The sequence below is a fragment of the Mytilus trossulus genome, chromosome 1 (assembly GCF_036588685.1).
Source record: "Mytilus trossulus isolate FHL-02 chromosome 1, PNRI_Mtr1.1.1.hap1, whole genome shotgun sequence".
NCBI classification, from domain to species: domain Eukaryota; kingdom Metazoa; phylum Mollusca; class Bivalvia; order Mytilida; family Mytilidae; genus Mytilus; species Mytilus trossulus.
In genome coordinates, this window is record NC_086373.1 from 79,883,595 (window position 1) to 79,900,135 (window position 16,541).

General features: G+C 32.0%; 2 protein-coding genes across 3 annotated transcripts in view; both read right to left on the reverse strand.

Moving 5' to 3' along the window:
* Nucleotides 1-16,541, reverse strand: part of LOC134686613 (GDP-fucose protein O-fucosyltransferase 1-like) — a 340,651-nt gene that overhangs the window by 240,409 nt on the left and 83,701 nt on the right. The window lies entirely within an intron of this gene.
* On the reverse strand, nt 1,412-15,196 carry LOC134686582 (transcription factor atf-2-like). Of its 2 annotated transcripts, XM_063546264.1 has the most exons (3): nt 15,052-15,196; nt 14,767-14,873; nt 1,412-7,443 (listed from the first exon to the last, which is right to left on the reverse strand). In XM_063546264.1, exon 3 carries the CDS (start codon nt 7,416-7,418, stop codon nt 5,670-5,672), a length of 1,749 nt encoding a protein of 582 aa, XP_063402334.1. In that variant the 5' UTR covers nt 7,419-7,443; nt 14,767-14,873; nt 15,052-15,196; the 3' UTR covers nt 1,412-5,669. The 2 variants fall into 2 exon arrangements, with proteins under 2 accessions (XP_063402334.1, XP_063402326.1); XM_063546256.1 differs by lacking the exons at nt 14,767-14,873; nt 15,052-15,196 and adding an exon at nt 14,293-14,452.

Sequence of the window (16,541 nt, forward strand, 5' to 3'; positions counted from 1 at the left end):
AGCGCGAGGTTCGACTAGCCACAAAATCAGGTTCAACCCAGTTTTTTCTTAAGATGTCCTGTGCCAAGTCAGGAAAATGGCAGTTGTTATCTAATAGTTCGTTTCTGTGTGTGTTGCATTGCTGTTTTTTGTTGTTGTGACTTTGTCATCTTTTCTTAGTGCAGAGATGCCTATGTTGCTTTTCTTCATGCTTTTAATGTATGTATACAAGTTCTTTGTTTGTTTTGTCTGGTGATGTCATCTGCTTCTTCCATTGCGCAATTCTCTTCCTAATGTTCTTTTTTGAAGTTGTTACATTTGTTCTGGGCTAATTGGGATATCTGATGTTTACATTTTAGTATATGCACTTACAACTATTTCAATTTTTTGGATTAATTCATTACCAATGAAAATTCACCGATTATCTCAAAAACTTATATTTTCCCAATATTTTCCAAATGTTTAAAGTAAACTAAAGTTATTTCAATATTCCTTGTGACGGACAAGGATTGTGCACTACTTCTATTATGTTTCTATGTTTATATGAAGTTCATGATTGTTACAGCTCCACATTGGTAAACTTTACTTTTCCAATATAGCAACAAGGAAGCTATTCAATTAAAGGTTCCAAGAGGTCAAATTGAAATCATTCCTTCGAAAATTGTAAGGACGCCATCACCAGTTGTTTGACCGTTATTGAATATCTGTTTCACAGATGAAGCAGATAGTATCAAACTGTTATCACATATATTCCTCGAATATTGAATTTGGAGATATCACTGGGTTTGAAATTGCACTACCAACACGTCCAGTGCCACATGTACAACATGATCTTTTATCTTTAATGTGTTTGTAGAGAGATGTGTTTGTGTTCTGTTAAATAGGTCCTTTTAAATTTGTTACACGATGATGACTGCTGAACCCATATTTTGACTATTTTATTTATTGTGTCTGTTTAGTTCACGCATCATTGTAAATATAACGGAATTTGATGAAACTGTCATCAAAGTGAGAGAGTTAGCGCTAGAAAACCAGGTTTAATCCACTATTTTGAATATTTTATAGTCAGGAATATGACAGTTCTTGTCCATTCGTTTTTGATGTGTTTTGTTATTTGATTTTGCCATATGATTATGGACTTTCCGAATTGATTTTCCTCTAAGTTCAGTATTTTTGTGATTTTACTTTTTACCGTTACTCAGCACCTGGGATCGCCCCATTGTTTAAAATGGAGTGTACACGGTTTACTGAAGTCATATTTCCAGTGATTTAGAATAACTGCATTTTACCTGAGCAAATAATAATAAAAAAAATTATAGAAGAAATTTGATGTTCATCAAAAGGAAACACTCCAATCAAGCTACAGATATATTCTAAGATAGACAATGCCATCTTGTAGTGAAGAAATACATAAATAAAAGTAAACACTACATACTTTTTAGCTTTATTTCATATGACACATGTAAGCACAGCACTGATTTATTCGTCCACAAATTGAGGTAGTTTCAGAAAGATTTAAACAACATATTCAAGATTCCTGATCTAAACTTAATATTAGGATATATACAAACAAGAGGTAGTAGATAAACTTTTCTGGCAGCAAATTAAAAACAAAAAGAAAAAATCTTTCCAAAATATGTTTGTTTGAAGGTAATATACGGTCACGTTCTTTTATGTTGAAATAATGCTACTTTTACTATAAGGCATGTGTACACTTGTCACACAGTCTAGGCTTTATATTTAGAATGGGCCTTTCAAATTAACCATTTTTCATATATTGCCTAAAACTCTACATGCAATGCAATTTTATATCATCATAATGCTAGTAAAAGCTTTTTTTCATTACAAGTTTATTGAAATAACTAAACGATTTACTGAAATAGTTATGGCAAAATAAATGGAGGTTCTTAACTTAAGGAAAAACGGTGACTGACCCATATGTTTTACGGCCACATTATTATTGACCATTTTAAAATAACCAAAAGTGTGTAAAAAATGTTTTTGAAAATCTTACATAACTCATAACTGATTTTTTTGTTAAACAAAATACATATCGGACAAAGTGGACATCAAAAAATGTCTCGCCTGATTACAACTGAGAATAACTTCAAACTTTAAACATTGTCTCACAAATCAAACTTATAAGGTTACATTGCAATTATATATATTTGACAAAAGATAGCTGAACCAAGAAAATGTGGATACATCTCATGTTTCTCTTGTAGTGTTGTCATAGACGTACATTGAAACCAAATAACTGATAGGAATGGAGAAGCATCAAATGATTGATATATTCATAACTTGATGAAAGTATTAAATTGATTCCTAAAAAATTAACAACAATCTTATAGACCTTAAGTGACCAAAAAAATTTGTGTTATGAACAATTGTTCATATCTTTTACAAGAATTCAGTTTATCTTTTACTCTGCAATAGAAATAACGCGTCCAATGTGTAAATGAAATAATCTAGTCAATACGAAATGTCCCCCCAGATACGCCAGACCTTCGTTGAATCTTATTTCTTAAGTAATTTACAATTTCGTTCAACTGAATTAACCCATCAATAACCCCAGATTAGCATGCCTATGAATTGCTTAAAAACTTACATCCAGTCAACTACAAGAAACAGCACAATAAATACGTTTAAAAGTATGAAAAAAGACAATAATGTTCAAAAATTTAAAATCACTATACATTCAAAATCAATGTTATATTGTAAGGTAACAAGAAAATATTCTTAAATTTAGAAATAGCTTTCACTCCCCATTTTTCTGTAAAAATAGGACTAAAACTCTTACCATAGCAAACATATTAGCATCACCGATTCATTCAAATTGAAAAAAAAAGTTACTGAAATAGAGAAAAAACACAAGAAAACTCGTCGTAAATCAGATTTTGTAAATTGGACCCGCCTTAAACATAGAGAAAAGAACCTCGGTTATCCCATTGCTCAGTTAGTTGATGTGAATCTGTATAAAGTTTCAGTCAAACGAAAGCGAGAATATAAAGACATGCAAGAAGACATATTATAATGCCAAGTCATTTTGCAATCATACGAAATATACAACATCACCAAAATACCTCAACATACTCTCATTCTATTATATACGAAACAAAAAAGGAAAACATTACCCATGAATTGTTTTCAAAAGTTAAAAATTAACTCATGTTTAAATAAAGATAGTTAGGTTACAGTCATATAATTAACAAGCTATACAAGAATCATCGTTAAATGTCATTTGCTATTAAGCAATTTTGTTTGTTCCTGTGTAGCAGTAAAGAAAATAAATTTCAATTTAGTAAAGTTATCAAAGCCCAGTAAAATAAATGTACATACGAGTCGAGTTCATACCAATTTTACTAAAGGTCTTTTACATGACATTTGTATAAAAATAAATAATGTTTATGTATATATGGCAACGGCAGAACATATGGCACATGAAATTTCAATGACAAATATATATGTCTGAATAAAATAAAACATATTTACTTAAAACAAAAATTTACAAACTCATGATCAAACAAACTTTACTTTTCAAAAATTGAAAATTTTAAATCTTGGAGATTTTACTTTTAAGTAAAAACAAACATAGCCGTTTAAAACTAACAAATTTTTTTAAAAGCAGTCAAATTGCTAGTTTGATTATCAAATTAAAATAATTGACACGCCAAACATTTTTTTGCCAAATTATTCAGCAGTGAAGACATATTGATATAGTTTTTTTTCAGTTTCATGAATGAAAATGATAATCACATTAAGACAATTTAGCACTAGTACAAAATATGTAAGTTATAACAAGATTAAAGTTCGTTTTTCTGTAACAAAACTTTGACTCACAAAACACATACTCACATTAAATACATATACACTACATATGTAAAAATTCAAATAAATTACAATTTTAAGTGAGACATACAAGAATACCGGAAACGTGGAAGAATATACTATCAGAACACAATGATCTCCTGAATAACAGATATGCAGACCATGATACATTAAAACCAGAAATGCCAACAGTTTATGTATTTTCTATAATTATGACAATTTCTTATATCTTGATGTTTTTGTCTAATTGACATATATATATATCTCATTTAGCATTTTATTCGAATACACGACAAAATAATTTCGTTGGTGCTACCACTTTTCTTAAATGTCTCAGTAGAAAATTGTTAACGATATTCAATACCTTTCAATGTAAACCCCTCAAATCTCCCTTTAAAACTCCCGTAACATATTTTTGGCAGTAAAGTTCATTGGATTTAGTTATAAGTGGAATGCCCTTAGGTTATACATTTCTACGTTGTACTATTCGTTGTACTATTATGTGATGTAACAAATCTTCCGTGTTCACACTTGAGGATCTTCTATACAAACGTTTTCAAGATGGGACGAATCGTACAGAAATTCTTGTTTAGATCAAATTCTTTTGATCGGCTTTATTTTATTCAATAACATCTTGCATGTCTCACCTACATTTATGGCACAATTTTCACGTTTAGTATACATGCAAAAAAGAAAATAATATGATAACCAAGAATTTTCTAATACCATTTAGCTTCAACAAGTGTAGACTGCATTTTTATTTCAAGGGTGGCCGAAATGGTAGGGACTTTCTCATAAAGAAGGAACTAAAAGCCACTACAGATTAATCACACGAACTGTTGTGCTTTTTCTTGCAGCGACAAAGCTATATAGCTGTTATTTTAAATAGGCTAAACACCAACCTATTCACGAAAATATTAAATGCCCAAATATAGAGGTATTATTACAGTTCAGGTTGAGGTATGGTAAGATCCTGTCAAAGTCGGTTTCATTTTTTATTTTGAAAAAAAGAATGGAATGGTACAATCTTGACTCTTTAGAGCAAAAATGTCAGTTGTGATGTCACTTTGATGTCATAAAGCCATAACAAATTATATATTTGCCATTGTAATCATTACATTAGGGTTTCGCAAAATTAGATATGAGTAACGGGTTATTCCTGAAAAATTGCTCTGACATTACTATTTCTATAAGACATTTCGTAGCCAAAGACTGGTAAGGCTGTGGCTCGTATTGGAATATAAAATGACATGAGTTTCAATCAAGTGGTCGACACTAGATATTGGGCTATAAGATCCCATCACTTCCAGTGGATAACAAAAACCTCAAATACTTGTTTTCATTTTACATTCAAATATTATCATTTGAATTGTAATAAACATATTTAATATTTCCCTGATTTCACCCGTCACAAAACAATAAATAATGTGTTTAAAAAAAACATTACAGATAAAAAAAATTATATATATATATAATCCGCCTCTCTTTAATATATAATGTAAATATCAAACAGTGATATATGAATATCTTCTTGAACTTCTACACCCGTAAAGTTAAAACCCGATCAACATCAAGTCATTCTCCGAATATTGTATACAAAACGGAATAAAGAAACAATGAAGAAAAAAACTAATCTGAAGATAGAAATAAAATTCACAAGTTCTAAATATAGTATATGCTTATGTACAAATGGATATATAATTCAATTAAAGACGTTTATAGTGATGCACAAAATCGTCGAGGTAAATAAATCAATCAAGTTTCTTTGATGCCTCTAAAAATATTACTCTTTCATAATGAAAGTTGATATACCTGAAAACTTTCTGGCTACCGTTTTTCTTGGCGTTCATCATTATTCTGTTTCAATTTCCCTGTTGAGACTCGCTTTCGGGACTAGACTGACTGCTGCTACCATCCTTATGGTCAGACCTGATACCTCTTTTTTTCTCAACGAGATCTCGTAGCCTTTTCATTTCATCCTGTAATACATCAAGTTCTTCTCTAAGTTTCCCGTTTTCATTTTCTAGATAACTGGACTTCACCTCACGCAGCGTTGTGAGTGTTTTTCTGTTTTCCCTGCATTTTCTTGCTGCTTCATTATTTCGTTTACGTCTTTCGACATACCTGGGATCAATTAAAGCTCTAGGATTACTGTTATTTCCACTCCCTGAAGAATTTGTATCGTTTCGTTCGTCATCTTGAGATGGTCGTTTTACAAGAGGTAGAGGGTTTGACTGAGCTAGCGCAATCTCGGAAAGCTGCGTTAGTCCACTTAGATAGTAATTACTTCCATAGTCTTTGAAAGGAGAATGGTTTTTAGTATCTGTAGGTAGCTTGTGTCGTAGTTTATGAGGTAATGCCATGGCTGGGGGACTGTTAGAAACTGGACTTCCTGGTGAGGATATGGAATTTGAGCTGTCATTTCCTGAGAAACTGTTAGTTCGACGTCTAACAGTGAGAGATAATGGTTGATCCTGAGAGTAGTCATCTGAAAGGTCTTCGTGTTGCAGCCCTGATGTGCGAGAGGTTAAACTATTTGATCTATCACGAGACTCGTGTTGCAGACCTGATGCGCGTGAAGTTAAGCTATTTGATCTATCACGAGACTCGTGTTGCAGCCCTGATGCGCGTGAAGTTAAACTATTTGATCTATCACGAGACTGACAGTAGGCTGCCATAGACATTTGTGATGAGGTAGGATTGGTTGAAAATGAATGAGATGGTTTTTCCTGAGGAGGCAGGCTGTTTCCAGAGTCATGATATCGGAACATGGATTCATGTTTTTCAGCTGTGTTGCGAACATCCGATTCATATTCTGAATGTTTGTTTGCCATGATATGTTCATAATTCATTTTCATCTGCTTTCGCATGATTTCTTCATTAAGTTCCGAGTGATTGTACGCTGCTTGTTTGGGACTGTATTCAGAAACGTCTTTTTCAGATCTGGAATTAATTGATGAGTTTGTAGATGCTATCGAATTGGTCACATACTGATCAGAGGTAGGAGCAAATAAATACGGTAATGTTTTTGGAGGATAACTATCTTGAACTGGAGGCAGTCTTACAGATAACTGGGATGATAAAGGCATTACTGGTGCACAGCGAGAGTTCGTTATTTGGGAATTCATATATCCTGGCATTTGTGGTGCCATTGGAGCATTTAAAGAATACAATCTAGCCTTCTCGGAATGACTTTCCTTCTCATTTTCATCCAGTTGAAATGTTTCGTTGAGGGGTATTCCAAACTTTTTCTTGATGGCGTACAACTCGTTTCTTAACCCAAGATTATCGCGACTAAGCTCTATAATGCGATTTTCTAAGACAACATCTTGTATACGTCTTTTCTCTCGAGATCTTCTAGCTGCTTCATTGTTTTTGCGTCTTTTTTCCCAGTAACATTGATCCTTATTAGTTTCTGGGATAAATTCCCTGCGTTTTCTGCTTGGAATAAATCTTGCCTCATCATCTTCATCATCGCTTTTACCGTTTGAGGTTGGAGTGACTATACATGTTGGTATGCCAATATTGGATGAATCGTTAGAACTTTGGTCATCGTCACGTCTCCTACGTTTGAGTGGACCCGTATCGGAATTATCTGACTCGATATCCATAGACTCTGCTGGATAAGATGGAGAACTGAAAAAAAAGAAAGAATATAGTTGATGATTGATAGAATATACTAAATAAAGGCAACAGTAGTATACCGCTGTTCGTAATTCATAAATCGATTGAGAAAAAAAAATCGGGTTACAAACTAAAACTGAGGGAAACACATCAAATATAAGAGGAAAACTACGACACAACAGAAACACAACACTAAAATTTAAAACACACAGAAACGAACTATAATATAGCAATGGCCATTTTTCCGACTTGGTACAGGACAATTGAAAAAAAATGGTGGATTAAATCTGGTTTTGTAGCATGCCAAACCTCCCAAAGTGAACTAAGTAATTTGACTAAGTCTTTTTTAAAAGCATCAATAGAAAACAGGCAACGTCAAGAATTAAGTTGAATAAGAAAAACATAATGAAATTATGATCAGATGGAATACACTATAGGGCACTGAATTCTTAATGCCACAGTAATTGTATGGAGTCGGATACTAGTATAGGGTTTGAAAATATCAGCATCGGCAGGCTCCAATCAAGCCTATACTTTTAATAAATTGTGTTGGTTCTTTTCGGGTAAGGGGATGGAAACATCCAGGATGATCTCTTTCTTAATGTTTGGGTTATCCCCGGTAATCTCGGAATTTCACAATTGCAAAATGATCAATAACTACCGAATAACAAAGTCAATCAGTTAGAAACTGGAAACTAGTACAAGGTCTAATAAAACACTATAACTCAGAATTGTTTTCTACAAATGATCCGTCTGATCCCTTTAATGAAAATAATTAGCTGTTTACAAGATCAAATATCTTCAATACACGATTAGACGTGAGCTTTGAAACATTTTCTACCGTAAAATATGTTAATGTGAGTGAGAAAGTGACGCAAATCTGTTATTATTTCCCGTGTTAAACTAGCATGGACAAATTTACTAATCATCTTTATTCCATTTTTTAAAGGGAATTGTGTAATCATAGTAGGACAGTGCGCGCAAATTTTTCTATGTTATATTTTGCAATTATATGCATATTTTCAATTTTAATTTATACAATTTTTAGTCAGATAATGACCTCTGTTTGCAACTGTTATGCTCATATATATAGTTTTGTAACTTGTTTTTCGTGTAGTACAATGACTTGTTTACAACTGAAAATGCATCAATTTCAGATCATTTACTGTTTTTATTTGCATAAAATTATATGTATTATAGGTAAAGAATAAATACCTTTTTTTCTAAAATAAGTCTACAATTATCATACCTTTAAAATCTCATTTATTAAACAAACGTGTTATGAATAGTTAAAAAGCGATTGGCTCATTAATCTAAGCAACTTTTTTTCGCATTGTATTTATCTTATAATCACTTAAAATTCAGGACAAGAACAGAAAAAAATCAATCTTCTAAAACAATTATGACATTGACCTTGGAGGTTTTTTTTATAACTTTTGTTCCTTCCATTTCTCCCTTTTCAATCCAGAACTTTGGTACTGACATCCAGGATGATACTTTTTTTTAAATATCAATTTAAGACTGAGGTTGCAGCTCACACATTTCACCATGTAGTGGTTATATAGGGTCTAGTTGCTTTTTAAACTTACTTTTTTTTGGCTGATTGCCAAATAAAAACATCATCAAACATCATCATGTTTGTACGAGGTAAGTACATGTTTGATGCTTATGTGCATTGTGTATAAATTTCATAACATTTGGTCTAGGCAAAGTTGAGCTAGAGTGCGGAAATTAAGTTTTCATTTTGTTTTCTATTTATAAACGGACAGGAATAGAGAACGGCAAACTGACGCCATCCGTATCCTAATAAGGTCTGTGTTCGATGTTAATTAACATAGTGTATACGTTTCATATAATTTGGTAAAATGAAACTAAAGTAAGAGAACGGACACTTATTTTTGGACGTACACACATTTATGGACACGGACAAACGTATTGACGGACAATAGTACTTTTTAATGCACCCCTCTGTCATGGCAGCGCGGCACGGCATAAAAACTAAGACACTCTAGAAGTCTTAAGAAAGTGTGAAAATTAGATATTTTTGAATGATTTTGGATTTAGTTTTTATTTTGGACAGCTGTCATATTTGACATCGTTTAAAAGATAAAACATGACTAAAGATGGTCATATTCGTCTGATCTTATAGTACTTAAACAACCCACATGCATATTAATTCCACAAGCATGTAGGACCAGCAATCATTTAAATTAATGAGCGTTCAAAAATGAAATTAGTTACGGTTTAACTGTTATTTAAAGAATGAGATATGCCGTGAATATGCAGATTTATTTATGCAGGACGTCAAGGTTCATTCCAGGCTAGCATTCTTTGTGCCTGATCGGGTTCACCTAATGTCGAGGATGTCAAGACCAGGACATGACCTTTATTGTCCATAGCTTAACAAAAACGCAGAACAAAAAATAAATTTTTCTGTCTGCTGTATTTTAATAATGATGATAAAAATCGATATAAACAGATAAAGAAGACCTTAACTTAACATTTCACACCTGCTTAGAGGATTATAATTATCAAACGGGTTGACCGGGTAAATAAGGAGCACTTTTTTCACTTTACCATGTGAATGTTTCAGTCATCTCACAACCAGATTAATATTATTCATCATACACAAATGGTTGCTATCGTAATATTTTTAACATATACCAAATAGTGACAAATAACTTAAAACAATTGCAGCCAATTGTATTTAATAAATATAATGTTCTCAATTAGCTTCAGTGTTTAGTGACTACATCTGAAAGCACTTGTAAATAAACCTTATATCATTCTAGAGTATTCTAAATACGTACTAATCAACAATACATGTACCCTTTTCAGCCCCGACTTAATTTAGTTCATGGCATGTAACTAATGAAGAATACATAGCACTGTAGACTGTATGTAAAAAGTATATATTCATTGTCGTGCTAAGGATAACCAACTAGTAACTCTAATCGAAGTATCAGTGAACGGGAAGTTGGTATCTGACAGATCCTTAAAGCGCACATACCATTACAACTTATCATTGTTCAGCTGCTGACCAAACTTTACTTTATTCTGTTTGGAGAAATGGGCCACGGAAATTTTATGTTCATTTTACTTATTGAAAAGTTCAAAGTATCGAAAAACAAGATTTAGGTATATTAAAAGCTCTTGCGTAACATTTCATCACAGTCGACTCTGCTGATCAAATAAGTCATTCTATGAAGCTGTTTCTGGGAAAAAAATACGAAAATATGTGTCAGACGCACTGACAAACTGTCAGACTCTTAATAGTGTGGGATGAAAAATGATACACGATGTTGATGGCCCACAGGGGCTAAAGCAATCGCCAAAATGTTACAAAAATATTGGTTAAACAAAAGTTGACGATCTCTTTTGTCACTTCAAAACTGAGATTCAGAAGGAGATATAAATATTCTTAAGCCAGAGTCGAATCTTACTGTCCTCAGCTTTCAATATAAAATAAATATAAATTTGGAAATAGCATTCCTTGTTTAGAGACAGTCACTTAATCAACGCAAATTGTTTGACCATTATTAATTGAAATTTTAAAGCCGAATAATGCTTTGAAATTAAATATATTAAAATCACTAAATTTCACATAGAATCTGACCAAAAGTCATCAATCTTGACCAATAATATCATTAACAAAAATTCATGCAATGACCCTTTGTCGAGGAAAGGGTCTCCCTCAAATGTATTATCAAATCAAATTATACGAAAAATCGAAATCGATAAATACTAAACTCTCCACATCAAAATAAACAAAATCCCCATTTTAGGACACGAAAGATTCTTATCGTCATCGGACAAATATATTTACAACATAATGAGGACAAATTCTCTTAAATAATCGTAATGGTCTTTGGGGTATACAGATATTGATCTCTTATTTTTTCTGGGTATTTGTGTACATGCAGACCTTCCACGCAAGAACATGACCGTAGTGTTAAAAGACAAGCTTTTCAAAATCAACTGAAACCAATCCCAAATCGACCAGAGAATAATAAAATACCTTCCCCGTGCAACAGGACGACTACAGAACTATACATTAATACGGCCGCAGTTCTAACCTTTATTCAATCAGTGGTAAAAACAAGTAAATAAAACAACGATCCTGTTTCATGCCTTAAAAGATATTTATTGACTTAAGCAAGCTGTTGCGTGTACAAAGGTTCAATATACGAATAGAAACTAATGCTATGCAAATGAGCTCATATCGAAACAATCATTAAGAATTAATATAATATAGGAAATTCAATTTCGTTTGGGGTTTTCTTTACGTTTGTAGTACGTGAATTTCAACAAGTTGTTCATGTTTTCTTCTTTATTTATTTAAAAATACTTTAAACGGTCAAATAACTGTAATATATCAAGTTGCGACATGTTCGTACGTGTGCAACGATTGTGTCACAACTGCTTGGTTTTAATGAATGAAAATCGATCATAGAGAAATTCATGTCGAGATCGAGGCTTGGAATATATATTTTATTAATGACGACCAGCTTTTGTTATCAATTACTTCAAATACGTAACTTGCACGTATCAAATGTAAAAGGAAATATTTTTCAATTTCCTTAAAAATAGTAACGTTCTCTTGATATGCTTTTGTTTAAGGAAACAAACGTTGTAAATTTTTTTAAGTGTCGAAGTATCGCGCACATCGAGATAGTGAATATTAAAAAAAAGATGTTTTCAAATTAAAAAATACAATAACACTTAACTTACACGACTTAGAAATATAAAATAAAATTCTGTACAAAGGAAAGTAATACATTACATGCTAATGATATTTTTCTTTTTTATCACTTGGCTTAAAATACAAGGCAATATCAGCACTAGGCGTCCGTCGACATTCGTCTGTAGTTATTTTTTTTCTAACAAAATTTAATTATAAAACAACCGATAAAAAACTTAACGTAGTCAAAATCATTAAAACGATGACGACTCTTCCTGAAACCATATAGCTATTAACAATAAATATCAAAACCTCATATAGAAGCACGAATAACGAAAATTTATATAACCATACATCATTATATGCAATATGCACAAAATTGCTGTCTAAAACAAATATCTGTGCGAAGTTGCATACATTGTTTTCTTAATACAATGCTTTTGGATATCACGAAAACTTTTACAAAACACGTCTAATAGATAAAAAATATGAACCAATATATTTAGGTTTCATTATAATATTTTTTAATGTTGGAGAAATGGTGACTCAATAGCACGAATTTCAATCGCATCATTACATAGAATACTTAGTGACGTCTTGACCAATGATAAACATAGCTACAAAAATGTGACAAAAAGAAAAGACTTTTTCAAAAGGAGAGAAAATATCATGGGGACAATCATGCACATAGACCGTTAGTTTTCCCGTTTGAATGGTTTTACACTAGTAATTTTGGGGCCCTTTATAGCTTTTTGTTCGGTGTGAGCCAGGGCTCCGTGTTGAAGGCCGTACATTGACCTATGATGTTTTACTTTTATAAATTGTTATTATGATGGAGAGTTGTCACATTGGCACTCACACCACATCTTCCTATATTTATATGTCAAAGAAAGGAAAACTGTACAATGAACAAAAGAAAATCAGTTTCGATGTATATGATTCTCGAATCCTAATTATGTATGACCGAATTAAAAAAATTGAAAAAGAGAGAAAAAGTTCTGGAAAAAGGAGAAAAGGACAGTGAAATAACACAAATTATCCACAGGTAATTGAGCCGAAAGCATATGTTGTAGTTCAGAGAATAAATGCAATTGATATACATGCTGAAACGTAATCATCGATTCAAGGTCAAATAATGTAGGTTACAAATAGTCAAGTGTTTAAAAAATTTAAAATTTGTATTTTTCGCTTCTTCTATTGTGCGGTTGATTTGTTGTGGCGTTGCATATAAATCAATTCAGATGATCTGGTATTATTGATAATGAGACCACTATAACTTACTATCGAGATGTAAACAACTACATCTGTACACGTCACCGTTTGTAGCTTACAACAAACGTAAAAGGACCTCTAAAATGGCCTTGTATGACATAATACGTAACAGTTCATAAGATGCTCATGATGTAAGCCGATATCATTAGCTCAGTAGCAAGTAATAATTTGTAACATGCTTTTCATATATTCCTCTTCAGAAAAAAAAATATAGGTTTATTTTTTGAAGAGGATTGTAAAATCTTTGTTTAGTGTTCGTTTATATCTGCAGTTGGTCAAGTAAAATATTCACATGCTTTGAAATCTTTGACTTTCACATTTTGGGGTTGGAGTGTTCATATTTGAGGTGAACATAGTCCTTTCCTTCTGACACCATATTTATGTTCATTTTATGGCCAACAGCAACAAACAATTATGTAATAGATATATGTCCGTATATATAGTTTCTAACTTCCCCGACCTCTATCCCGGGTGGCCTCTACTACATGACCTAGTAACTATTGTTTTATCGTCCTAAACATACTGAAATATTCGCCACTGGATGTTAAGCAACCACCAATAAATCAATTATCAACAATAGAAAATTAAAAAACAAAAACACAATAAGAAAAAAAAATAAGATAATGAACAAATAGATAGAATAATAGTTCGATTTAAATTAGAACTTAGTTTATTTGAATTATTAATAACCGAATTATGTACGAAACTTAAAAGGAAAAAAAAAACAATAACAAAAATTAAAATGAATAACATATAGTTATGATAACTGTTCGATTTAAATAAGAAAATAGTTGAATTAAGTTATTGAATATGACTTCTCATCACCGAATTATATTGTACATATACGAAACTTTAGAAACAAATATATCAAATATAGTAAAGTTTGTTATATTAAAGTAGTATCATACCTTCCAAATTCATTAGGTAACATTGAATAAAATTCCTGAAGTCCTTGTTGATGCATTAAAACCGGCATCTTGGTCGATTTCTTTCACAGAAATAAGTTACGCAAGACGTAAAACATTCAGTCATTATGTATTGCAATGTTGTAAACATTATTACGTATTGCACACGTGATTCATTTGTACGCATGACCTTGTGCATATTGTGTAATAAAAACTCCCTTGCTGTGAATAATTCAAACGAATAATCATTCTCGCTAGGGTTCATTTGAGGCCAACCTTATTAACATTACATGACCTACACCACACTCATAGATTACGTTGTGTATTGACTAAAATAGTACGTGTTGTGTAATATACTACTTTACCTGTAATTTCAAAATCCGTATTCCTAATGTCGGTCAAAGGTATAAATCAAATTGTGCGAGAATTTTGTTGACAAAGAAAAAAATAGAAAATACATATCAAATGAAAACTTACCCCGTATTTCAAATCAATAGTTTTGTCCAATACATTGAAAAAACAAACTAATCCCTGAGTTTGAAAGATAACACTTGAAATGTTGCTTTTCACATTTGAGGTAGAAACTGCAAAATAAAATTATGTAATAAACAAAACATAGAGAAAGATTAGTTTATCACGTGGAGGCTTGAACTGATATGACCTGGCGATTTCGAAGCTAACAACAAAGCGGAACCGAAGTAAATTTACTGCAGACGAAAACGAACGGTCATCGGTGATTTACCGGTCAGTATGTTAATATACCTTGTACTGGTTTAGGCAGACCAACACTGCCATTGATCAACTCGCTTGTCACATACCATGCAGCATGTTCATCGGCAAACTGAAGCCATGACTTCAGTGTAATACTTGACCTTAAAAAGCATATGCGTGCGCACAAATATTATATAATGGGCGCGTTGAAAAAAAAATGAAGTGCATGCATGATACTGTGTTTTGTAATAACATGGTTATACCGATTATATAACATTTATTTCGGGCATTTTGCGTCAAAAAAATAAAATATTGGTCGAAAGAATCGATTGTTTTGCAATAAAACATACTTGAATTGATTGTATTATCATTTTTCTGTGTCATACCACACTATAAATTGTCAAGGCTATTGGATACGTCATATTTGTTATTCAGTTGGAAGTATGTATTATTAGCAGGTTCATTCATGTTGAAACTTTTACAGGATTGTTTATATAATAAAATTAAAAAAAGGAGATAACTTTTTTTCTTTCTTTTTAGGATTTGCTTTATTGCTTTTTACACAATGGTACACATATTACTCCAGATATATTTAAAGGAAATGACACCATGAAATACGTTGACTTAGGTCATATATCATATCCTATTTAAACAACAATACACTGAATTAAAAACTTGTGTACTGTGCTGGTAATTTAAATAATTTGTCGAGTCATACAAAATAGATTTGTGTGCAGAGAGAGAAAGAGAAGATACGAATTGAAACGATCAAACTGAATAACTGTCAATATTGTAAATGAAATTTACAATATTCAATTCCACAATATAAGCCAGACTAAACAACATCACACGATACAGATATCATGTTTTATATACATATTACCAAGATTTACTATACAAATCCTTGAATTTGCATAATTTAAATACTAGGATTTTTTTTAGAAATCGTCATTATTATGTTCGGACACAAGTCACCCTCTTACTAGACTTGCGGTATCCAAACATACGAACATGCATCTATTATCGGTTATCGTCTGACCTTCATTAGATGAACAAATATTGTGCGTACAAGTGTTACGCTTCATATTATTATGCAACATTACACATATTGTAACTAAAAATATACATGGCCTTGGATAATTGACCGTATTTTTCCCCTTCATAACAACATATAAATCGATAACTGACAACGTACAGCTAGTCTTGATCTAGAAAGTAAATAGATTCGCGAATTAATAGTCGCATTTGAAATGTGGTCTTCAAAAACATAAAACATAAAATTCTTTACAGAAATATCAAAGCAAAATTGATATAATAATCTATAAAGATAAAAGGAACATGCATGGCTACACAGTACTTTAATGCAATTATTATGATCGTGTAGCCATAGAAACTTGCGTATCGATTTCGATTTGAAATGGATGGATGACACGAAGGTCAATTCCGGCCACTGGTGATAACTGTTGTCTGTATGCATGGACCGTCGATTTATCCTCTGTTTGACCCCAGTGTAAAAAATATGAGTACAGCTGTATGTCCAT

Coding starts and splice junctions, on each gene's coding strand:
- LOC134686582 (XM_063546256.1), bottom strand. CDS start 14,360: ATGCCGGTTTTAATGCATCAACAAGGACTTCAGGAATTTTATTCAATG. Junction 7,444..14,292: donor TTACCTAATGAATTTGGAAG/GTATGATACTAC, acceptor CTTTTTTTTCAG/TTCTCCATCTTATCCAGCAG.